This window comes from Thalassophryne amazonica, chromosome 12, assembly GCF_902500255.1.
Source record: "Thalassophryne amazonica chromosome 12, fThaAma1.1, whole genome shotgun sequence".
NCBI classification, from domain to species: domain Eukaryota; kingdom Metazoa; phylum Chordata; class Actinopteri; order Batrachoidiformes; family Batrachoididae; genus Thalassophryne; species Thalassophryne amazonica.
Window position 1 is genome coordinate 94,772,541 of NC_047114.1, and position 26,319 is coordinate 94,798,859.

General features: G+C 45.1%; 1 protein-coding gene across 1 annotated transcript in view; it reads left to right on the forward strand.

The window, feature by feature from the left end:
- LOC117522681 (microtubule cross-linking factor 1) overlaps positions 1-26,319 on the forward strand; it is a 137,269-nt gene that overhangs the window by 83,087 nt on the left and 27,863 nt on the right. Inside the window, 2 exon segments of the mRNA XM_034184131.1 lie at positions 7,329-7,496; positions 22,061-22,228. Of these exon segments, the coding sequence (XP_034040022.1) occupies positions 7,329-7,496; positions 22,061-22,228 (336 nt within the window).

The following is a 26,319-nucleotide window of genomic DNA, read 5'->3' on the forward strand; positions in this document are numbered from 1 at the left end:
ATTGGTTGATTCATTCTGTGTAAACCAACACGTTAATGTGAGGTGTGTCGTGTGTTGGTGTTTACAAATAAATGTGCTTTTGTAAAATATGCCATTTTTTATTTGTAAAAAAAGGCATTTCAAAAAAAAAAAAAAGCCAAGTTATAATTAGATAACCGTCTGATAGAACACGGCCATGATCTACTGGTGCCAGTGTGACTTTTGGCCCTTTTTCAGCTGATTTTTCATTCCTGCGAGAATTTTTTGGATCGCACAGAGTTTCAGGTTAATCGCGCGTCCTGCATTGTTTAGTATACATGGAGTAACGAGTAACATCTCAAGACCACCTCCTGATTGGCAATCGTATGGTCAAATGAAAATTAAACCTGTTTGATATTCTGGTCGGCCGTCGTGAGGGTACCCCACTGCTGAAGCGCTACAAGCATCCCCTCACACTGTGCCTGTGCAGACACCGCAGACCTGTCTTGTAATGTTTTTTTTTTAAACTTTGATGTCTCCCATTGCGAGTTTATGTAAATGAAGTTTGAAAAAAAAGCTTCTGTTTACGTTTTGCTTCTGTAAACATGAGTCTGTCTGGTTTTTGAATGTACAATGTGTGTGAGAACATAAATTGTGCACTCTGAACTTTTACACCGTGCGGTTCTGTGGTACAGTTTGAGCTGGAACCGAGTACAGTGATTGCAAGTATCAGCCCAGCTTCAGTTTGAATACTGTCATAAACACTACTGGCCAGTAGATGGCAGTAGAGACCTTGAAAACGTGCCAAAACAAAATTCCAGATAATCTGTGTTACTACTTGCTACATTTAAGATGCATGGAATTTAATAAACGCAAACACAATAACAACATCTATAAACCCAGAGAATATATTCACGAGAGTTTTAGGCACTAGAGTTTAATGCTGTTGTCCGTGGAACCTGATCAAATGCATTTCTCCTGTCATGAACATACTGAGATTACCCTATCACCCATAATGCAACTGGACAAAGCATGTCCACACTAAAACCTTAAAAAATAGTGCATTACTTTAAAACTAAAACATATATCTGATATTTTCACTTTATAATACTTCAGACATGACGTTAATTTAAATAACTTGTCCGAAATAAGTTTGGTTAAAATTTGAACCATGAGTTAAAAATGTATGCCTCTGGATGACTTGGGTGATATTGGCTGCGTATCAGTATGGGGTTAAGAGAAATTAGTTTTTTTTTTTGTTTGTTTGTTTGTTTTTTTGGTGACCAGTTCTCCTTTGCCTGCAGAGGATAGAGCGTTTTTTTCTAGAAGCAGTTCTCCTCTGTTTGCAGGCGGTAGAGTTACTCATCTGTTCACCTTTGCTTACCATGTTAACGCTCTAAAAATTATCGGACAAAAATTTATCGGAAGATAATTAGTCCGATAATGGTTTTCAAAGTTATCTGAAAAGATAATCCGATAATGAAAACTTTATCTTTGATAATTATCGGTTATCGGATTATCTGAACTGTGCCCACCACTGCTCAGAACACATAATGAGCCCACACTCGGAGAACGAAGGGCTCGTGGTGGCACGTAAGGTTCATACAGTTCCATAAGATAAAGTGGTGCACAGATATAAAATATGTTATGTCTTAGCAACAAAACCTTGAAATCTGCCCTTGCAGAGTAGTCAGGGAAAGCAGTCCAGGAACGCTGTTATATAACTGAATTTTGTAGTTCTGGTCAAAGCTCCAGCAGCCATATTCTGAATCTTTTGAAGAGTTTGTATTAGGGTTGTAAGAGGTCACTGCTACAAATCAAAAATTGGCTTCAAAGTCGAAGATATACTGGATTTTCCAGAGTATAAGTTAAAAAAAAGGCCTCTTGAAGAGAAAAAACAATATATGTTACACCTTTTTTCTGTATTATCAGTGCCTTAATTTGGGATTTTTGAGTATTGGTGTAGTGTACTTCTTATTCTTGGCAATTATTCTTTTATTAGAGTTTATTTTGTTTAGTGGTTTGTATAACTAATACATAATAATATGTGGACCCCTTGATCAATTTATGTAAATGCACTATAAACAAGTCCATGGCCCAAATTTAATATTATGTATCAATTACAATGTTATGCTGCTAATTCTGCATCTTATCTCTAACAGTTCAAAGGTCAACACGAGGCCCCTCATGAGACTGTTAAGGCGCCTTGACACTTGCACGAATTTGATCCGCGCACTTGCACACAATCTGCCATGTAGGAGAGTAAACTCGTCTCAAATTCGTTTTAAACTGTGCACAGCTTTGTGCAAGTGCACAAAGAAAATTTTGAAATGTTCAAAATCTCTGTCACACATTTATTATGTGAACTTCACGTGAATGTTGTGCAAACAACTAAAACACACTGCGTGTGAGTGATAGTGTCAGTGCACCGCATTACAGCACAGCTCATTTGAGCGATTATAACAAAATGTTAAATCTATCATGAACATAGTTTTACAGTGACTCATAAAAAGGAATGAACATGCAACTGTTTTACCAAGCTAATACAATATAAATATTACAAGTAATTACCTTTTAGAATATTCTAAATGAATATGAAAATATTCTCATGAAGCGCACAAGAGAGAAGCTGCTGCTGTAACGGACCTCTGTGGTTCCAGAAGATGTTTTCATCAGTCAAACTCTGAGAGAGAAAATGATTAATCCACTACAATAATTATACTCAACAAAAATATAAACGCAACACTTTTGGTTTTGCTCCCATTTTGTATGAGATGAACTCAAAGATCTAAAACTTTTTCCACATACACAATATCACCATTTCCCTCAAATATTGTTCACAAACCAGTCTAAATCTGTGATAGTGAGCACTTCTCCTTTGCTGAGATAATCCATCCCACCTCACAGGTGTGCCATATCAAGATGCTGATTAGACACCATGATTAGTGCACAGGTGTGCCTTAGACTGCCCACAATAAAAGGTCACTCTGAAAGGTGCAGTTTTATCACACAGCACAATGCCACAGATGTCGCAAGATTTGAGGGAGCGTGCAATTGGCATGCTGACAGCAGGAATGTCAACCAGAGCTGTTGCTCGTGTATTGAATGTTCATTTCTCTACCATAAGCCGTCTCCAAAGGCGTTTCAGAGAATTTGGCAGTACATCCAACCAGCCTCACAACCGCAGACCATGTGTAACCACACCAGCCCAGGACCTCCACATCCAGCATGTTCACCTCCAAGATCGTCTGAGACCAGCCACTCGGACAGCTGCTGAAACAATCGGTTTGCATAACCAAAGAATTTCTGCACAAACTGTCAGAAACCGTCTCAGGGAAGCTCATCTGCATGCTCGTCGTCCTCATTGGGGTCTCGACCTGACTCCAGTTCATCGTCGTAACCGACTTGAGTGGGCAAATGCTCACATTCGCTGGCGTTTGGCATGTTGGAGAGGTGTTCTCTTCACGGATGAATCCCGGTTCACACTGTTCAGGGCAGATGGCAGACAGTGTGTGTGGCGTCGTGTGGGTGAGCGGTTTTCTGATGTCAATGTTGTGGATCGAGTGGCCCATGGTGGCGGTGGGGTTATGGTATGGGCAGGCGTCTGTTATGGACGAAGAACACAGGTGCATTTTATTGATGGCATTTTGAATGCACAGAGATACCGTGATGAGATCCTGAGGCCCATTGTTGTGCCATACATCCAAGAACATCACCTCATGTTGCAGCAGGATAATGCACGGCCCCATGTTGCAAGGATCTGTACACAATTCTTGGAAGCTGAAAATGTCCCAGTTCTTGCATACTCACCGGACATGTCACCCATTGAGCATGTTTGGGATGCTCTGGACCGGCGTATACGACAGCGTGTACCAGTTCCTGCCAATATCCAGCAACTTCGCACAGCCATTGAAGAGGAGTGGACCAACATTCCACAGGCCACAATTGACAACCTGATCAACTCTATGCGAAGGAGATGTGTTGCACTGCATGAGGCAAATGGTGGTCACACCAGATACTGACTGGTATCCCCCCCAATAAAACAAAACTGCACCTTTCAGAGTGGCCTTTTATTGTGGGCAGTCTAAGGCACACCTGTGCACTAATCATGGTGTCTAATCAGGATCTTGGTATGGCACACCTGTGAGGTGGGATGGATTATCTCAGCAAAGGAGAAGTGCTCACTATCACAGATTTAGACTGGTTTGTGAACAATATTTGAGGGAAATGGTGATATTGTGTATGTGGAAAACGTTTTAGATCTTTGAGTTCATCTCATACAAAATGGGAGCAAAACCAAAAGTGTTGCGTTTATATTTTTGTCGAGTGTACTTTATATACACAGAGTCCAGGGGTACAAAGCGCAGCATCCAGCTGGGAACACAGCAGGTGGCATTATCACGACGAAGTGCGCGGGAGTGTGAAGCCAAAATGCGTGAAAGTGTCAAGGCAATTTAATGTTCTTGTGATTTTACCAGATTGGACCTCAGCCACGAGAGCATTTGACCGGTGACACCAAAATAGGTTTCAATTTTACAGGAACAAATGCAGCAGTCAGATGTAATAACAGTAACACTGAAGGAGAGTCTGCATCCAGAGCCAATAACAGATCAATCAGCACTTTAGCAAGTGCAGTTTCCTCAGAATGCTGAGCTCTAAAAGCTGATTGTTAGTCAATAGTTTGGCACGGTGAAGCCTTTTTGTTAAAAGTTTTGTTGGCGGAGATTTGTCTGTCATCACAGTCTCACTGCTGTCACTCCTCACACTGACAGGCCGTTCCTTTGTGTTTGTAATAAACTAATTATTTTGCTGCACACATATGTGCACAGGAGGAGTTTTTCTTTCCTGAGAAACAGCCTCATATTCTTTGTAGTTGTGTTTTATTGATCACTGCTGCAAAACATCAGAATGAGCCTCTTGTCGTGTCAGAGCTTTTCTCTCATCTCGTACGTTTTTCTTGTTTCTGCTGAATTAAATTTCTCCTGATTGCTTCCTAACTGATCAGTTTATCCAACCAGGACTCTGCTGCATCCTGTGGTAATTTTTTCAAACAGATGGTGCAGCAGTTAGCAAGCACAGGTACCTTGTCGCTTGTTTACTACATAACCTTGACCTGACATCAGTTCCCATTAAATGGTTCTCAAGAAGACTTCATTTGTGAAAGACTTCACAGGAAATGATGCCCTTAAACTCTGGGAAAACATACGAGATAAGAAATAACTGCTGTGATCGATGATGAATCTGGATAATTCTAATGGAACATAAAGACCTAAGAGGCCAAAAATTAAATCTGACCACATATAAATCCTCATCTTGCTTTTGCTCCTTTATTTTTACTGGAGCCCGACCGATACAGATTTTTAGGGGGCTGATACTATATCGATATTAGTGATTACAAAATTTACGATACCAGTATATCTTCTGATACATACATAAAAAATTGTCCTTATCAAACCCTTATGACAAAGAAATGTAATTGAGGTTTGATGTTTTATGAACTTTGTTACAAAAACCGATAAATATAACCAACAAGCAACCCACGTGCATCACTCTGCCTTCTGTCAGATTGGCAGTCGCTGTGTGACATCAGTCAGCATTTACATCAAATAGATGTCTTGTCTCTTTTGGCCCCGCCTAGATGGTTGGCATAGCGACCACTTGTCTCTTGTGACTGTAAAATGCCCAAATGAATGGCAGCTGGTCGTTTTACCTCTGTGTCTTAGCTGATGTGACCAAGTGATGATGACCCTCACTTGACTCACAGATCGCCTCCTGCTGGTCAAGTTATGTAATGACACCATTTCAAACTCTGAAAGTGTTTTTCTGCACTGTTTATTTCACAAAGTAAAAGTTTTCATATTGTAAAAAAATACGGAGTGACTATACGCCCAACCGTTGGTTCAATAAAGTAAATACGCGAGCATATACGCCCAACCACAACCGACCAATGTGTGTGCTTGTAAGTTCACTTCCAGTTTCAACACGGGAGGGAAAAAGGGTGGATATTTTCTCGCCCACTGCGGGAGGGTTCACAGTCCGCGGAGGGGCTGTGATCTAAAACGGTTCTGTTTGGTTCATTACACCCAGGGAACAGTCTCAAACTAAAACCATCTTACAGACAACAAGCAGCATTTTGTTCAAAAACTGTATTGTCGTCGTTAACAGGCTTCCGTTCAAAATGCTTATGAATTTTGTCTGTTTTCATCCATTGCGGTATTTTCGCAGTCAAGACGACGCCGTTAAATGTGTGAAACATACACCACAATAGAGTCTTAAAACGTGGTGTAAAAAACGTAGTTTAGATGCACAAAACCTGTCAAATACACAATCACAGTTGGGCGAATAAGGTAAGACATCATATTTATCTGCCCAACGGTTGGGCGAATAAGGTAAGACATTATATTTATCTGCCCAACGGTTGGGCGTGTAACGTTCAATGTATGACTTATCTGCCCAACGGTTGGGCAAATAAGATAAGACATCATATTTATCTGTCCAGCGGTTGGGTGAATAGCCTTTGCCAAAAAATAACATCAATACCAATGTGTTCTTAGAAGGCTCATATTGGCTGATATTATCAATATATTGGTAAGGCTCTAATTTTTACCGAGGTACAGCTGGTGGGCTACATATCACTGTAAGTCGGGAGTCAGCCAGTTATGTAAGCTTTCTCTTGTGAGTGACATTACTTCAGTTGTAGTGGCCTGTTTGTCACCAAACTTCGTATATGCTTTCAATTCAACTCACTTTATTCATATAGCACAAAATCACAACATAAGTCCGTTAAAGGTGTTTCACAGGGGTGAAGTCTATCCTTACCCCCCCCACCCCCCACCCCCCCGAACAAGTACATAGACAACAGTGGTTTTGATTATTAAAAGAAACCTTCAGAAGAAACCTCAAGCAGACTGAAATCACAGGCGTGACCATCTGCTTTGCATGTAAATACCACAACAACTCCATGCTGGACTTTAGACCAGGTTTTGGATAGTCTATGGCCTCCTTACAATACCAGTTCACCAGCACTGCACCCGTCCACACCTCTTTAAAGATCAGCACATCCGTGTGCGAACAAATGAACACAGTTCTACTCACTTGTTGCACGATACGGGCGCTCGGTGTGAAATAACAAGTGTGGCAGTTGTACATTAGCAGTGAACAACAGTAGATAATCTACTGGTTGTTTTAACCTCCTTATATACTGCTGATAGATCGGAAACTCATCCGGTCTTCTTCTCTGTCTCCTGCCCGTTGCATGCTGGGAGCAGCTGAGTGGAGTGTGGAACAGAATGTGTGGCTTCAGAAACTGCGTTGCATCAATTAAAGGACTACATCAACATGGCTTTTTGTGGCTCTGTCGTCTGTTCCAGTTTGAGAAGTTGGAGGGAATCCCAGAGTTGGGAGTGATAATGGAGCAGACGGAGGGTGAGTCGGATAAAGACGACAGACTGTGTTTGCTACAAACTCCAGGGGACACCCCTGACCCCAGTCCTGGCATCCCGCTGCCATCACCTGATCGCCAGCACCATCAAAGACAGGTACTTAAATATTTATTACAATTTGACTGTAATTTGAGAAATGTTTGTTTGTTTGTGTGTTTGTTCCACTATTCAGAGGTCATTCCCATCAGACTTGTTGTGTTTGACCCTCAAGTTGCCCTGGTCAGGCAAAATCATTTCACAAGTCAAAATCATTTCATTCATCTGTCAAAATTTTGATTTCTTTGTCCGTTTGTTCCCTAATTTCTCTGAGATACTTTGGCTGATTTACAACAAACTTGATATATGGATGACAGTCAAACTCAGAATTACCCTTTAAGAGTATGTGTTGGCAGAGGTCAAGGTCACTTGGTCAAATGTCAAAAATATGATTCCACCCACCTTCCATTCCAGTGTCCTCTATACTTGGAGTATGTTGGTGGGTTCTGGAATTGCCAAGGCAACATCAAATTTACTAAAGGTCAATTGTTGGGGGTCAAGGTCATTGGCGTCAAAGGTCAAATTTAAGTCCATCCTTCCCCAGCAATAAGTTGCATATATATATATATATATATATATATATATATAATGTGTGTGTGTGATTATTAAGGGTTTTGTAATTGCTCAAACTAGGTCAAATTTACCAACGGTCAATCATTGGGGGTCAAGGTCATTGGGTCAAAGGTTAAATCTAGGTCCAACCCCCCCTTTCCGTGATAATGATTTGCATCAATCTTGGCACATGTGTATATTAAGGGCTTTGGAATTGGTCAAGTTTGATCAAATTTGCCAAAGGTCAGTCATTGGTGATCAAGGTCATGTCTACCCTATCTGTTGGCCAACTCCTCCTAGGTGCTTTTATTGATTTCTACCAAACCTGGTATGTCATTGAAAGTTGATCCTGAATTTGCTGTGAAAAACATTCATTTTGACAAAGATCAAGGTCAAAGGATTTGATTTTCAACTTGACTTGGACCACATGAGGCCCGCACTCATAGATTCCAGAATTATCATGACATGGTCAGCCAGAGATCAATCATTTGGATGAAGATTAAGTCAGTAGGGTCAAGAGTCAGAGTGCCGTAGCTGTTATTGTCTTCATGCACTCGGGTACTATTAGCTAGTTATTAGAAAAGTTGCAACTGGTTTGTGGGTTCTTTTGGAGAAGCTCAAACACAACACTGAACGCAGTCATTTTTATTTGATATGCAAATGAGAATTGTGGCCTAGATAACTAATTAGATGCAGGTGTTTTCTGAGGGGGATGTGATCTGTACCTCCGTCTACAACTTTAGCCTCCTGTTGTAGAGAACTGAAGCATTTTGGCTCCAGTGCATTATTAAGTAAACCTAAGTGCACTATTTCATCTCGTGTTGTGATTTTTCTACAGTTTCACAAGAACAGTCGGCACAGTAATCTGACATCTTTGCTTTTCTCAGGGCAATTTTGACATTTTAACATGTGCCCAGTGGACTGCTGTATCGAAAAAAAAAATGCAGACTTTATTCAGCGCTTGAATATTGAAGTAAAGTATCATCTGCATATGGAAGAACTTTTCAAGACCGAGTTCAGGGAGCAGCGTGATAAGTTTGTCGGATGATTTCATTGAATATTTGCACATAATTCAAACTGGCTGGCAGTTTGTTTTGGAAGACAACCAGTTTATTCTGGTACGATCTGAGTGGGAATGTTGGAATTTGTACTCAGAAAACTGGAATCATCTAAAATAAATCGTACACCAACCGTGAACTGAGAGTGTTTCCTGCTACATCAGACAACACACATCCAAGGTTTCAGAAATCTTACTGCACCGCATCCTCAAACTGGATGTGGTCCAGGATTCTGTCCTATGGGTTCCTGCTGCTCCTAAATAGTTGGGTTCCGACTAATGCATAAGATTAATTTCCCTGTTGAACTTAATCATAATGAGCTCTCACATTTCCAATGGAATTTCCACATAATCTAGTAGTGGTCGTTGTCTCAAGTGGGTAAGTTGTAAGCATGATACTTTACGTTGTTCTCTCACAGTGACCACAACACACTGGTCAACGAACCCAACCATGTATATCCTGATGACATTAGCATATAAACGTGTGTAATATATGTGATACCATCTAGTGTTCAACTCAAAGAAATTTGCATCTTACATCTGTACAAAATAGCTAATATTCACTTTGTGTTGAAGTCGTTAAACTACTGATTTTTCAACTGCACTTTGAACATCAACAGTCAAGCAACTGAAGCTTTATGAGCTATCAAAAGCTAGCTTCCTGGTGCGCATTGCTTACATTTGATCGGAAATCCATGGCAAAAGTAGAATTTTTATTCAATGCGCTTGAGGCAAATTTTGTACTGGGGAAAAAGAATGAGATGCATTCATAGAGATCAATGGGTAAGTGGATGCTAAGGCTACATACACATACACAATGTACTGTAGTCACCAGGGAGGAAGTAGGGGATAATAACTGTTAGAGCAGGTATCTCAGTGGGATAAGGAATTGGACGTCCTATATGTGGACCTGGGATTGACTCTCAAACATACTATCTGTCTGTGTCCTTGGACAAGACACTTAATCTCTGTTGTCCGAGCTGTAAATGGGTACCAGCCTTGGCTGAGTAAGTAACCTGCAACTGACCATCAATTCATCCAGGAGGAAGTATAGAATCTCATATGTTTTATGCTACAGAATCCGATGATAAGCTCCGGCACCTGAGAGGCTTGAGGTCGACCGACTTACAACTAACTCTCCTTCATTACCAGAAGCAAGAAATACCTGCACTGGAAAAGACAAAGTCAGTCTTGGACGACAGGAACCTTACCCATGCTTCAAAAATCTTCTGTTCTTGTATGGACATGTAACATGAATGTCAGGTCTTCCATCATTACAGGAGGTAGACAACACAAAATACAGAACTCATAGTGGGAGGACAGTCTCCCTTAAGATGAGAACTGCAGACTGCTGAGGATAGGGCAGGATGTGGAAAAAATGATAAACTTGTGGTGGGTGCCCCAACAACTTCATAGATAGAAAAGGTTTGGAATTTTTAGAACGCTCTACCAACCTTGATAAAAATCAAAATTGCACTGGCTCAGCTTGTGGACCATCAAAGTGCCAACCTAGAGTCACATCTGTCAAGGGACAGCCAAGATTATCTCTGTAACCTCAAACATACTAACCACAGCTATTAATACAGTAGCTAGGATAAGTTTAAAGGTACAGTGCTGTGTTCTCTTAAGGCCTATAAACATAATTAGATATTAGTTGGTTTTATATGCTTCACTTTGTTACAAAAATTGTTCACAAAACTGATGAATAAAGCCTGGATGTATCTTCTCCTGCGGCATGATTGATCAATGCAGGAGCAAAGCATAAGGGCATTGGATAGAGTGCATAGAATAAACCATGGCATCATATTCATTCATTCATTTTCAGATCCAGTTTAGTCTTGTTATGGGTCACAGGAGGGCCGGAGCCTATCCCAGCCAAAACAATTTAATTTAATGTGTTGATAAATCACCGAATCATGGAATACAGTGCATCACCTCAAAGAGCTTTACACAAGTAAGATCTAGACACAATGATGCTCACCTCTTCCACCATTTGGATGATTCAGACGGCTTTCGGTGGCTTTTCACTCGTGTGACTATCTGAGAAATTGTGGAAGAGGTGGGCATGTCACAACATGTCCTGTGAGACTTCAAGACGAAGGTGCTTTTGCTCCATCAGCAGCTTCGTGCCGAAGCCATCGGCATGAATCTCGCTGCAACTCTTTTCATGGCAAAATCTTCTGTCACAGTGGAATGTCCTGAAAAAATGCTGATATCCACCTCTTACACAATTTCTCGGATAGTCACACGATGGTCCCGCATCACCACAGCGTTCACTTTGGAAATGATCTGGTCATTTCAGTGTGTTGATGCCGATCGGAGCGCGGCTCGCTCTCCACCGTTGTGCAGTCGTCTTTAAACTGGTTGTACCGCTCCTTAATCTGTGTGATGCCCAGAGGATCGTCACCGAAAGTCGTCTGAATAATCCGAATGGTTTCCACCTGGCTGTGGCCCAGTTTCTGGCAAAATTTGATGCAGTCGCGCTGCTCCAGTCGTTCTGCCATTTTCCTTGCAAAGAAAAAACAACGAGAGACTCCACCCATCCTCACACAAAGGCTGCTTACAAGCAAATGATGCAACCGACAGGCATGAAAAAATTCACGCATGTGCACGAAGGTTCGTTGGCTCATGCAAGCACACGTGATTCAAATCCATCAGGTTTTTGAAAAAATAAAAAGGTTGGATACTTTTCTAACAGACCTCATATTTGATTTCACTACTAGTCTACATACTAATTACTTTTACTACAATCGTCTCCTGTGATGTCTTATCCTTCTTATGTCTTATTATTTATTATATAATATATACCTTTTTCTTGAGCTGCTTGGGTGGGTAGTGAGGGTTCCCATGGGATAAAAAAGCTTTTCAACCTACCATCCCTGGTTCTCAAGACCAGGCACCTAAGTGGTTCTACTCTACTCTTTTCTACTCTTCTATTTTACTCTTCCTTTTTAGATATTTAGATATACCTTTGTATACTGGCATAGTTCCACCTTAGAATTGGAATATAATATATAAGATATACCTTACTGAATTTTCATGTAATTAAACAGCTGAAAATTTGGCGCATTATTTATTTGCTGCGCATCCGGAAAGTATTCACATCTTTAATGTTACAGTCTTATTCCAAAATGGAGTAAATTCTTTTTCTTGTTTTTTTCACCTCAAAATTCTACTCACAACACCCCATAATGATAACATGAAATTTTTTTTTTTTTTTTGCTAATTTATTAAAAAATAAAAAACTAAGAAATCACGTGTACATAAGTATTCACACCCTTTGCTCAATACTTTGTTGATGCACCTTTGGCAGCAATTACAGACTCAAGTCTTCTTGAATATGATGCCACAAGCTTGGCGCACCGATCTTCATCTATCTGGCACAGTGGTTAGCACTGGTGCCTCACAGCAAGAAGGTCATGGGATTGATTCCTGTACTTTCTGTGTGGAATTTGCATCTTTTCCCCGTGTCTGTGTGGGTTTCCTCCAGGCACTCCGGTTTCCTCCCACAATCAAAACATGCTTATTTAGAGTCTGCTTCTTCTCTGCACCTGAACAAAGTAGCGTCTCTACATCTGGAGTTGGTCCCCAGGCACCAGACTGTGGCTGCTCACTGCTCATAGTCATTGGATTGTGTCTAACTGTAATTAGGATGGGTTAAATGCAGAAGACAAATTTCATTGTATATATGTACAATGTCAGTAAAGGCTCTTCTTCTTCTTCTTTGAGCAAGTTGGTCCATTCCTCTTTGCAGCACATCTCAAGCTCTATCAGGTTGGATGGTGAGCACTCTGGAGCAGGTTTTCATGCAGTCTCCCAGTTCCTGCTGCTGAAAAACATCCCCACAGCATGATGCTGCCACCACCATGCTTCACTGTAGGGAATGGTGCCTGGCTTCCTCCAAACATGACGTCAAAGAGTTCAATCTTTGTCTCATCAGACCAGAGAATTTTGTTTCTCCTGGTCTGAGAGTCCTTCAGGTGTCTTTTGTCAAACTCCAGGTGGGCTGCATTGTGCCTTTTACTAAGGAGTGGCTTCCATCTGGCCACTCTACCATACAGGCCTGATTGGTGGATTGCTGCAGAGATGGTTGTCCTTCTGGAAGGTTCTCCCCTCTCTACAGAGGAATACTGGAGCTCTGACAGAGTGACCATCAGGTTCTTGGTCACCTCCCTGATTAAGGCCCTTCTCCCCCGATTGCTCAGTTTAGACAGGTGGCCAGCTCTAGGAAGAATCCTGGTGGATCTGAACTTCTTCCATTTACAGATGATGGTGCTCACTGTGCTCACTGGGACCTTCAAAGCAGCAGAAATGTTTCTGTATCCTTCCCCAGATTTGTGCCTCGAGAAAATCCTGTCTCTGAGGTCTACAGACAATTCCTTTGACTTCATGCTTGGTTTGTGCTCTGACTGTCAATTGTGGGACCTTATATGTAGACAGCTGTCTTTCCAAATCAGGTCTAATCAAATGAATTTACCCCAGGTGGACTCCGATTAAGCTGCAGAAACATCTTAAGGATAATCAGTGGAAGCAGGAGACATCTGAGCTCAATTTTGAGCTTCATGGCAAAGGCTGTGAATACTTATGTACACGTGATTTCTTAGTTTTTTAGTTCTAATCGCCTATAGTAGAGAAGCTTGAATCTTCGACTGGACTGGGTTGCTTGACGTGAGGACGTTTCGCTTCAAATCACAGAAGCTTCCTCAGCTAAAATTCTTGCTCTGGTAGTCTGACTTCTGTCTTGACTCTTGTAGAGAAGAATAAAACAGAAGCCAACAAACCTAACCAGACCCCACCTACCGAGAGGCTGACTGCTATAGGCTAGTGACTAAACAATAGCTGTAATTAGTGTTGGGAAAGTGTAAGTACACGGACCCACAACAGGGGGCGCAAATGAACGGACAATGGAATAGGTCAAATAACACACTTTACTGTTGTGAATATGCACAACAAGTACAACAGATTACAATAATGGACAAAGTCAAATTCACACAGGTGTCGTGTGGGCAGGTTTCCTCCGCCACCAGACCCCGGGAATACTGGAGCCGCCAAGTCCCGAATTCCCAGGTGGCCACTGCCTCCGCGTGTCGGACCTGGTACTGCTGGCGAGGAATAAAGAACAATTAAAGGAGGGCGCGTTCGCACCCAGGAATCCGAACGGCAGGTAAGCTGCCTCCACCTCTCGTTGGAAAGTTCTCTCAGAGTAATGCACAAAGTCACAAAGATCACTGTCAAACAGTTAGCTGAGTACGTTACCTTCTCGGTAGAAATGATATCTCGGCAAAGAGGTGGAGACGTCGTCCTGCTGATATACTCCTGCCGATCAGATGATTGGTAACAGCTGTTGTAAGTGATGCGTAACAGCTGTCACCCTGGCTGCTCCTGTGAGGCGGCTGCGCCCTCTGGTGCCTGGAGCCTGCACTCCAGACAGGGCGCCCTCTGGTGGTGGGCCAGCAGTACCTCCTCTTCTGGCGGCCCACACAACAGGACCCCCCCCCCCTCAACGGGCGCCTCCTGGCGCCCGACCAGGTTTGTCCGGGTGGCGGCGGTAGAAATCGGCCAGGAGGGCCGGGTCCAGGATGAAGCTCCTCTTCACCTAGGAGCGTTCTTCAGGTCCGTACCCCTCCCAGTCCACCAAATACTGGAAGCCCCGGCCCATCCTACGGACATCCAAGAGCCGGCGCACAGTCCAAGCCGGCTCGCCATCGATGATCCGGGCAGGAGGTGGTGCCGGACCGGGAGTACAGAGGGGTGAGGTGTGATGGGGCTTAATCCGGGACACGTGGAAAACGGGATGGATCCGCAGTGAGGCCGGAAGCTGAAGCCTCACTGCGGCTGGACTGAGTACCTTGATGATCTTGAACAGACCGATGTACCGGTCCTGCAGTTTGGGGGAGTCCACTTGAAGGGGTATGTCCTTTGTAGACAACCACACTGCCTGCCCTGGCCGGTACGTAGGGGCCGGGGTCCGCCGACGGTCTGCATGGGCCTTCGTCCTCATCCGGGCCTTCAGCAAGGCAGAACGGGCGGCACGCCACACCCGATGGCACTTCCGTAGGTGGGCCTGGACCGAGGGCACACCGACCTCTCCCTCAACCACCGGAAACAAAGGAGGTTGGTACCCCAGACACACCTTGAAAGGGGAGAGGCCGGTGGCTGCCGACACCTGGCTGTTATGGGCGTACTCGATCCAGGCCAGATGGGTACTCCAGGCCGCCGGGTGCGCGGCTGTCACGCAACGCAGGGCCTGCTCCACCTCCTGATTGGCCCGTTCTGCTTGCCCGTTGGTCTGGGGATGATACCCGGATGAGAGACTCACCGTGGCCCCCAGTTCCCGGCAGAAGCTCCTCCAGACTTGCGAGGAGAACTGGGGACCACGATCCGAAACGATGTCCGATGGTATCCCATGCAGCCGGACGACGTGGTGGACCAGGAGGTCCGCTGTCTCCTGGGCCGTCGGGAGCTTCGGGAGGGCCACGAAGTGGGCCGCCTTGGAGAATCGGTCCACTATCGTGAGGATGGTGGTGTTGCCCTGGGACGGCGGGAGGCCCGTGACAAAATCCAGGCCGATGTGGGACCAGGGGCGATGGGGCACGGGCAGCGGCTGGAGCAGTCCCGAAGCCCTGCGATGGTCAGCCTTGCCCCTGGCGCAGGTGGTGCAGGCCTGGATATAATCCCGGACGTCGGCCTCTAGGGACGCCCACCAGAAGCGCTGCCGGACAACTGCCACGGTTCTTCGCACCCCTGGATGACAGGAGAGCTTAGAGCCGTGACAGAAGTCCAGGACTGCAGCCCTAGCTTCTGGTGGGACGTAGAGTTTGTTCTTCGGCCCAGTCCCGGGGTCCGGGCTTCGTGCCAGGGCCTCCCGGACGGTTCTCTCTACGTCCCAGGTGAGGGTGGCCACGATAGTGGACTCCGGGATGATGGGTTCCGGTGGATCCGACAACTCCGTTTTGACTTCATCTTCATGTACCCGGGACAAGGCATCCGATTTCTGGTTCTTGGTCCCGGGACGGTAGGTGATCCGGAAGTCAAAACGGCCGAAGAACAGTGACCAGCGGGCTTGCCTGGGGTTCAGCCGCTTGGCGGTCCTGATATACTCCAGGTTCCGGTGGTCAGTGAAAACCGTGAATGGCACGGACGTTCCCTCCAACAGATGTCTCCACTCTTCAAGAGCCTCTTTCACCGCAAGGAGTTCTCGATTGCCGACGTCATAGTTCCGTTCGGCCGGGGTCAACCTGCGGGAAAAATAGGCACACGGGTGAAGGACCTTATCGGTCCTCCCGCTCTGGGAAAGCACAGCTCCTATCCCTGAGTCCGAGGCGTCCACTTCAACCACTAACTGGCGACTAGGATCGGGCTGCACCAGAACGGGTGCAGACGAGAAGCGCCGTTTCAACTCCTTGAACGCGGCATCGCAACGATCCGACCAGGTGAAGGGGACTTTTGGTGAGGTCAGGGCTGTCAGGGGGCTAACTACCTGACTGTAGCCCTTAATGAACCTCCTGTAAAAATTTGCAAAGCCGAGGAACTGTTGCAGCTTCCTACGACTAGTGGGTTGGGGCCAGTCTCTCACCGCCGCAACCTTGGCCGGATCAGGAGCGACGGAGTTGGGGGAGATGATGAACCCCAGGAAGGACAAAGAAGTGCGGTGAAACTCGCACTTCTCGCCCTTCACAAACAGCCAGTTCTCCAACAACCGCTGCAGGACCTGACGTACATGCCGGACATGAGTCTCAGGATCCGGAGAAAAGATGAGGATATCGTCTAGATATACGAAGACGAATCGGTGCAGGAAATCCCGCAAGACATCATTAACCAATGCTTGGAACGTCACGGGGGCGTTTGTGAGGCCGAACGGCATGACCAGGTACTCAAAGTGACCTAACGGGGTGTTAAATGCCGTCTTCCATTCGTCTCCCTTCCGGATCCGAACCAGGTGATACGCATTTCTAAGATCCAGCTTAGTAAAGATTTTGGCTCCATGCAGGGGGGTGAACACAGAATCTAATAATGGCAACGGGTATCGGTTGCGAACCGTAATCTCATTCAGCCCCCTGTAATCAATACATGGACGAAGTCCGCCGTCTTTCTTGCCCACAAAAAAGAAACCTGCCCCCATCGGGGAGGTGGAGTTCCGGATCAGCCCGGCAGCTAATGAGTCCCGGATGTAGGTCTCCATTGATTCGCGCTCAGGTCGTGAGAGGTTGTACAGCCTGCTGGACGGGAACTCAGAGCCTGGAACCAAATCAATGGCACAATCGTACGGATGGTGCGGGGGAAGGGTGAGTGCCAGATCCTTGCTGAAGACGTCAGCAAGATCGTGGTACTCAACCGGCACTGCTGTCAAATTGGGAGGGACTTTGACCTCCTCCTTAGCCTGGGAACCGGGAGGAACCGAGGATCCTAAACACACCCGATGGCAGGTTTCGCTCCACTGAACCACCACCCCAGACGGCCAATCGATCCGGGGATTGTGCTTTAACATCCATGGGATGCCCAAAATCACGCGGGAGGTAGAAGGAGTTACAAAAAACTCAATCTCCTCCCAATGGTTTCCAGACACCACCAGAGTTACTGGTGGTGTCTTGTGTGTGAGTAAAGGGAGGAGGGTGCCATCTAGTGCCCGCACCTGCAATGGCGTAGGAAGCGCCACCAGAGGGAGCCCTACCTCCTTTGCCCATCTGCTGTCTAGCAGATTCCCTTCTGACCCCGTGTCCACCAGTGCTCGGGCTTGAAGGGTTAAATCCCCGCTCAGGATTGTGACTGGGAGTCGTGTGGCAATTTGTGTGTGTCTCACTTGAATGTCTTGACCCCCCCTTAGCCCAGTCTCTAAGGGCGAGTGTTGATGTTTTGGCCGTTTGGGGCAGTCTCTCTGTGTGTGCTCTGTTGAGCTGCAGAGAAAACACTCTCCACGGATCAGCCTCCCCATTTTGGCCCTGTGCGTTTCCCTAACAACGTCAGCAGGGGGAGCTGTTGCCCCACAAAGCGCTGCGGCTGTGGAGCGTGGGGAGGGCGGCCCCTTTTCGAACCCGGAAGGGAGAGGGGCGGCGCGTATCCGGTCACGTCCTTCGCCTCGCTCCCGACGGCGTTCCTCTAACCGATTGTCTAATCGTATAACGAGATCAATAAGCCTGTCTAAATCCCGCGGTTCGTCCTTGGCCACCAGGAGCTCCTTCAGGACCAACGACAGTCCGTTTACGAAGGTGGCGCGGAGGGCAGTGTTATTCCAGCCGGACCTCGCAGCCGCGATGCGGAAGTCGACTGCATAAACAGCTGCGCTCCGGTGCCCCTGTCTCATTGACAGCAGCATGGCTGAAGCGGTCTCTCCTCTATTTGGATGATCGAACACTGTTCTGAACTCCCTCACAAACCCATCATATGTCAGAAGGAGCCGTGAATTTTGCTCCCAAAGCGCTGTAGCCCAAGCGCGTGCCTTGCCGCGAAGCAGATTAATGACATAAGCTATCTTACTAGCATCAGTCGCGTACATGACGGGACGTTGTGCGAAGACGAGCGAACACTGCATAAGAAAGTCCGCGCATGTCTCCACACAACCCCCGTACGGCTCTGGAGGGCTTATGTATGCTTCAGGGGAAGGTGGGAGGGGTCGTTGAACGACCTGTGGAACGTCACTGTTACGCACAGGGTCGACAGGAGGGAGAGCCGCAGCAGCGCCCTGAGGGCGCGCTTCCACCTGCGTGGCGAGAGCCTCCACCCTGCGGTTAAGGAGGACGTTCTGCTCGGTCATTAAATCCAACCGAGCCGTGAAAGCGGTGAGGATCCGCTGCAACTCACCGATCATTCCTCCTGCGGACGCCAGTGCGCCCTGTTCTTCCATTGGCCGTTCAACAGCCGGTTGACGCCCCACGGGGTCCATGACGTAGGCCGAGATATCCTGTTGGGAAAGTGTAAGTACACGGACCCACAACAGGGGGCGCAAATGAACGGACAATGGAATAGGTCAAATAACACACTTTACTGTTGTGAATATGCACAACAAGTACAACAGATTACAATAATGGACAAAGTCAAATTCACACAGGTGTCGTGTGGGCAGGCTCGAAGATAGGAGACGCCTCTCCAAAGTAGAACCGGAACCACACGGTTTCCTCCGCCACCAGACCCCGGGAATACTGGAGCCACCAAGTCCCGAATTCCCAGGTGGCCACTGCCTCCGCGTGTCGGACCTGGTACTGCTGGCGAGGAATAAAGAACAATTAAAGGAGGGCGCGTTCGCACCCAGGAATCCGAACGGCAGGTAAGCTGCCTCCACCTCTCGTTGGAAAGTTCTCTCAGAGTAATGCACAAAGTCACAAAGATCACTGTCAAACAGTTAGCTGAGTACTTTACCTTCTCGGTAGAAACGATATCTCGGCAAAGAGGTGGAGACGTCGTCCTGCTGATATACTCCTGCCGATCAGATGATTGGTAACAGCTGTTGCAGGTGATGCGTGACAGCTGTCACCCTGGCTGCTCCTGTGAGGCGGCTGCGCCCTCTGGTGCCTGGAGCCTGCACTCCAGACAGGGCGCCCTCTGGTGGTGGGCCAGCAGTACCTCCTCTTCTGGTGGCCCACACAACAATTAGCACCTATTGTGCTCTAGTTAGCACTCTCCTAATGACAGGACAGAAGCCTCCCCTGATGGCTCCCTTGACGACTCTCTCCTGATGACGTGAATGACTCATTACCATGAACAAAAGACTGAAACTGCTTTGACCTGAGTACTACATTGTAAACAGGGGACAAAGCGTGTCTGAGACCCGCTCCCCGGTTAAGGCTGGGTTTCAACTGTTTCACAAAGAATGCTTCCTTGACACCTCTCTCAAACCATTTCTTCTCTCTGGCTAAGATTTTAACTTCCTTGTCCTCAAACGTGTGGTTACTGTCTTTAAGGTGGAGATGAACCGCAGACTGAGGTCCACTGGCGACCTCTCTGCAGTGCTGGTATAGCCTCTTGTGTAAAAGTTGCTTCGTCTCACCTATGTAGTGTTCATTACAGTTTTCCTGACATCTGATATGATACACTACATTGCTCTGTTTGTAACTAGGGATCCTGTCCTTAGGGTGAACTAATTTCTGTCTCAAGGTGTTGACTGGTTTAAAGTAAACTGGGATTTTGTGCTGTCTGAAGATCCTCTGTAGTTTTTCCCCTACTCCTGCTAAATAAGGGAGAGACACTCCTCTTCTTCTTGTCTCCGTCTCCTGTCTATCTGGTCCCTTTGTTTTCTGGGACTTCTGCACTTTGTCCAGGGACCATCGTGGGTACCCACATACTGTGAGGGCTTTCCGTACAAGTTGTTGCTCTTTAGCCCTTCCCTCTGCAGTTATGGGCACCTGTAGGGCTCTGTGTTGAAGAGTCCTGATCACCCCGAGCTTGTGTTCAAGGGGGTGGTTTGAGCCAAAGAGCAGATATTGGTCAGTGTGAGTGGGTTTTCTGTAAACCTCTGTCTGGAGCTGCCTGTTCTCTCCAATCATAACATCACAGTCCAAGAAGGCTAAATGGTTGTTTCTGGCATCCTCACGTGTGAACTTGATATTGGAGTCCACCAAATTGATGTGTTCTGTAAAGTCCTCGACCTCCTGTTGCTTGATTTTAACCCATGTTAACCCATGTTCGACATATCTGAACCAGTGACTGGGAGAGATGCCCGTGAACGACGTCAAGGCTGTCTTTTCCACTCACTCCATGTACAGATTGGCCACAATGGGGGATACCGGAGACCCCATCGCACGACCATGGGTCTGCCTGTAGTAATTCCCCCTAAACAGGAAATACGTGGTGTTAAGACAGATCTCCAAGAGTTGGCAGATGTGGTCTGGTGTGAGTTTGGTCCTTTCAGGTAGAGACACATCTTCCAGCAGTCTCTGCCTCACAGCTGAGATGGCCTCAGCGGTGGGGATGCAGGTGAACAACGCCTAAACCAAACAACGCCTTTTAATCGCCTAAAACATTTTTCACATTGTCATTATGAGATACTATGTGTACAATTTTGAGGAAAATAATTAATTTCATCCATTTCGTAATAAGGCTGTAATATAAAAAATGTGGAAAAATTGCAGAGCTGTGACTACTTTCCAGATGCACTGTATGTTCCAACACTGTGTTTGCAAGCAGAAGCCAATAAGCTAATTAATGTTATTGTATGAGGCACAAAGAAGTTATATAAATCACTTCTTGTGGCTACTGAACAGATGATCATAGGTGAGGCAAACATGCAGTATAACTAACAGTTTGAAAACTCTGTGTATTATTTATTTATAATTCTGCATTAGCGAGCAGAAGCTAATGGGTTAATTTTTATTGTTGCATGAGGCACAAAGAACTGAAGAGTAAACTGCTTCATGTGGCCAATGAACAGATGATCATACGTGAGGTAGTCATGTTTTTAAACATTTGACAACTTGCTTCATTATTTATCTATAATACAGACACTGTATTAGCAAGCAGAAACCGACTGGCAAATTAATGTTATTGTATGAGGCACAAATACCTCAGATTGTTTCTTCTGGCCACTGAACAGACGAAAACAAAACATCTGTTTAGTGGCTTTGTTCAGTGCAATTAATTGTTTTAAAATTCTTTTGCAAAACAGCTGTAATTGGCTAATAATAGAGGCTCTCAGCTCATGCTAATGTTACCTAACACCAAGATAGCCCCAGGCCAATTATACAACGTAGTCTATAAAGTATCTTAAGTATCTTATCTAAAGGAACTTGGAACATGTTTTTCAGTATTTTCCCAATAACTGCTCTACGGAAAGACTGAGTCAACCAATTATAGCCAAATTCATCATAATAAAATACATTTTATTCATCAACTCGTATTTGATAAATGCTATGAGAAACCTACTAAAATAGTTATTTGGGAAATTTTACATACACCGTTAATTCAATGTGATAAATTGGTTAGATTAGAGTGGATTACATTCATATACATACATAGTGGTGGTGGGGGGGGGGGATATTTATTATTGTGAGTGTGTGGGATGAACCTGCTTTCTCTCTGCGTGCAGTTTGGGGAGAACCGTCGGATGGTGCAGGCATTGCGGACCCTGCTGGAGGAATTTCGTGAGGAGCTGCAGGAGGAGGAGATGCGGCGATGCCAGCTGCAGCAGTCCTATGCCAATGACAAAGCTGCCTGGGAGGTCAAGTGGGCAGAGATGAAGTGCCAGGTTTCCCAGGTACAGATGGCATCTCAGTGCCTGCCTTAAAGTGGCAGGACACAATACGGTGCAGAAACTCAACAATGCGTTCAAAGAGGACGACAGTAAACATGTTGTAATTTCCACGGATGAGATCTCACTGATAAATTAACAACAAGCCAAATATATATATATATATATATATATATATATATATATATATATATATATATATATATATATCTTTTTGACCTGAGATTGCGACGAGTGTAAACATCTGATAGCTGCATTAAGCTGACAGACAAAATCCAATTCATTATGTGCTAAAGAATTAAAAGAGGAAAGGCGGCCGCCAGTGACAAGAAAACGATCAATCACTTCTCTGGCACTTAACATCATAATGGGAATGTTGTGTATCATGATGCAAAGTAATTAATTTTGCATTTTGCCTCTAACTTTGCCCATTTAACAGAAGACAGCTGTGGATGTGCTTCATTTTTTTTAGTTTGTTTGTTTCTCCTAATGGGAGGACAAATAATGTGAAGATTAGAAACTAACGTCATTTCTACTGGTGTTTGAAAAATGATACAAATACGTCCTGCTCACAGTGTGGAGGATTTTAGAGGCTGATCTCAATTTATTTATTTATTTAGAGTTTTTATTTGCAGTTATTTATCATCCCTGAGTGCTTTTCATTGCAGAGAGGTAGAGCATATGAAACCTCTTTTACATCGGCCATGTCACCCGTTTGTTACCAAAGAAAGTGTCAGCTTTGGCTTTTACAATGAGTTTGAGGATAATTTCCTTTTTATGTGATTTACTTTGTGCAGCATTTACATGGTTCATGACCTTCCAGAGCAAAGGTCAAATGTGGTTTCTCTCAACCTCTACTCTCATTGCTCCAGTGTCTCAGGTCGGGTCTGGGAGCATGTGCTGGCGCCCCGCGTCTCCACATCAACCACCATGGAGAACTGCTTTGGGTTGTGACCGTCAACCACCCACGCAGAAAATCAGTTCTTCTGCCTCCAAAAACGTACCCGTCTGTCAGCTGCATCCAGGCGAAACGTGAACATCCACTTGGCCTTGTCCAGTTGAGGATCTCACCACTGAGGCACCTACATGCTGGATCATGACCAGAGAAACACGCCACATGGCCAAAATGTCATAATTAACACCCCCTAACAGTGCAAGTGTCTTATTTGATACAAAGTCATTCCAGCAGATACCCAAGGATCCATCACAGAAACATCCAGTCGTTACTGTCCAAGTCTTCCAATCATACAGGAAGCATCAGGATAAAACATTTTCCTGAGCTAATACCACCACCAGGTGTCAAATCATTGTGGCAATCCCACATGGCTCGGAAGATGGTCTCTTCTAGAGATGCCCGTGGTGTTTGTTTAACGGAATATCGTTGCACATTGACAAACACACGGCCTCTGACAGATCCTTAGCTTGGTCCCACGGCTGCAAAATCCCAGACGATCAGGGTCTGAGGACCTGCTGCAGCCTTCATCCACCTTCACAAGCTATCACCTCCTCCACCTGAACTGCCTCTGATGATTTCGATCAAGTGTCCAATATGACAGTGTGCATCTAAACGTTACTGTGTAGATGTTGAGGTGAAGCATCAAAAAACATCTGTTGCTTTAAATGAAAAGGAGTGGCTGCTTGCCCCGCCTCCCTCCCACCCCTCTATCTGTCACTCATGCTGTAGATTATTTATGCACGTTGCAAAGAAAAAGCAAAAGTTCAGTCTGGTGCCATATGTCACAGAAATATAAAATGGAGCTTGGATAATGTTGCTTATAGCAGAACTGAAGGACTTGGGGAACATTTACTCTGATACCAAACCACATTAACTGGAAAATGTAGACCTGTTTGTTCTTAGACAAGACACTTCATCTGCGTTGTTTCAGTCCAACCTGCTGTAAATGGGTACCGGCTTTAAAAATGTTCAAAATTTGTGGCAAACATTAATTTCGTGCCACTTGTGTGAACTAGTTGTGAAGATTGCACAGCCTATTCGAAAACACTGCAGAGCATTTGAATGATTATGACGATTATGTCACATCCACCAATCCATTACTATATATATATATATATATACACTCAACAAAAATATAAACGCAACACTTTTGGTTTTGCTCCCATTTTGTATGAGTTGAACTCAAAGATCTAAAACTTTTTCCACATACACAATATCACCATTTTCCTCAAATATTGTTCACAAACCAGTCTAAATCTGTGATAGTGAGCACTTATCCTTTGCTGAGATAATCCATCCCACCTCACAGGTGTGCCATATCAAGATGCTGATTAGACACCATGATTAGTGCACAGGTGTGCCTTAGACTGCCCACAATAAAAGGCCACTCTGAAAGGTGCAGTTTTATCACACAGCACAATGCCACAGATGTCGCAAGATTTGAGGGAGCGTGCAATTGGCATGCTGACAGCAGGAATGTCAACCAGAGCTGTTGCTCGTGTATTGAATGTTCATTTCTCTACCATAAGCCGTCTCCAAAGGCGTTTCAGAGAATTTGGCAGTACATCCAACCAGCCTCACAACCGCAGACCATGTGTAACCACACCAGCCCAGGACCTCCACATCCAGCATGTTCACCTCCAAGATCGTCTGAGACCAGCCACTCGGACAGCTGCTGAAACAATCGGTTTGCATAACCAAAGAATTTCTGCACAAACTGTCAGAAACCATCTCAGGGAAGCTCATCTGCATGCTCATCGTCCTCATCGGGGTCTCGACCTGACTCCAGTTCGTCGTTGTAACCGACTTGAGTGGGCAAATGCTCACATTTGCTGGCGTTTGGCACGTTGGAGAGGTGTTCTCTTCACAGATGAATCCCGGTTCACACTGTTCAGGGCAGATGGCAGACAGCGTGTGTGGCGTCGTGTGGGTGAGCGGTTTTCTGATGTCACTGTTGTGCATCGAGTGGCCCATGGTGGCGGTGGGGTTATGGTATGGGCAGGCATCTGTTATGGACGAAGAACACAGGTGCGTTTTATTGATGGCATTTTGAATGCACAGAGATACCGTGACGAGATCCTGAGGCCCATTGTTGTGCCATACATCCAAGAAGCTGAAAATGTCCCAGTTCTTGCATGGCCGGCATACTCGCCGGACATGTCACCCATTGAGCATGTTTGGGATGCTCTGGACCGGTGTATACGACAGCATGTACCAGTTCCTGCCAATATCCAGCAACTTCGCACAGCCATTGAAGAGGAGTGGACCAACATTCCACAGGCCACAATTGACAACCTGATCAACTCTATGCGAAGGAGATGTGTTGCACTGCATGAGACAAATGGTGGTCACACCAGATACTGACTGGTATCCCCCCCCCCCCCAATAAAATAAAACTGCACCTTTCAGAGTGGCCTTTTATTGTGGGCAGTCTAAGGCACACCTGTGCACTAATCATGGTGTCTAATCAGCATCTTGATATGGCACACCTGTGAGGTGGGATGGATTATCTCAGCAAAGGAGAAGATTTAGACTGGTTTGTGAACAATATTTGAGGGAAATGGTGATATTGTGTATGTGGAAAAAGTTTTAGATCTTTGAGTTCATCTCATACAAAATGGGAGCAAAAACAAAAGTGTTGCGTTTATATTTTTGTTGAGTGTGTATATATATATATATATATATATATATATATATATATATATATATATATATATATATATATATGGTGACATTGTGTATGTGGAAATATTTGAGCTAACACACAAATATTTATTTAAGTTAACTTTTTTTGTGTTCTCTTCTTCTTTCCCGTCTTCAATCTTGTCCAGTTCGTCCGATGTTGAATCTTTATGCCGTTGCTTTTGCTGTTCTTCTCATTTGCTCTCCTCCTCTTCCCATTCCTCAAACGTTTTATTTTGGCCAAAAATATTAAAATTCACTTGGAAATCCATGTTTTATCATGTTTCTGTCATTCACCTATCAAAACACAGCTGATCTGCGCCAACTGATTTGAGCGTTGCTATGGTGACGACCAGAGCGGAGTGATATTACAGTGACTTAACTCGTCGAACTACGTGTGCATATACACGAAAATAATGCATGCCAGTTAGACATGGAATTCTCACTGACCATGGTATAA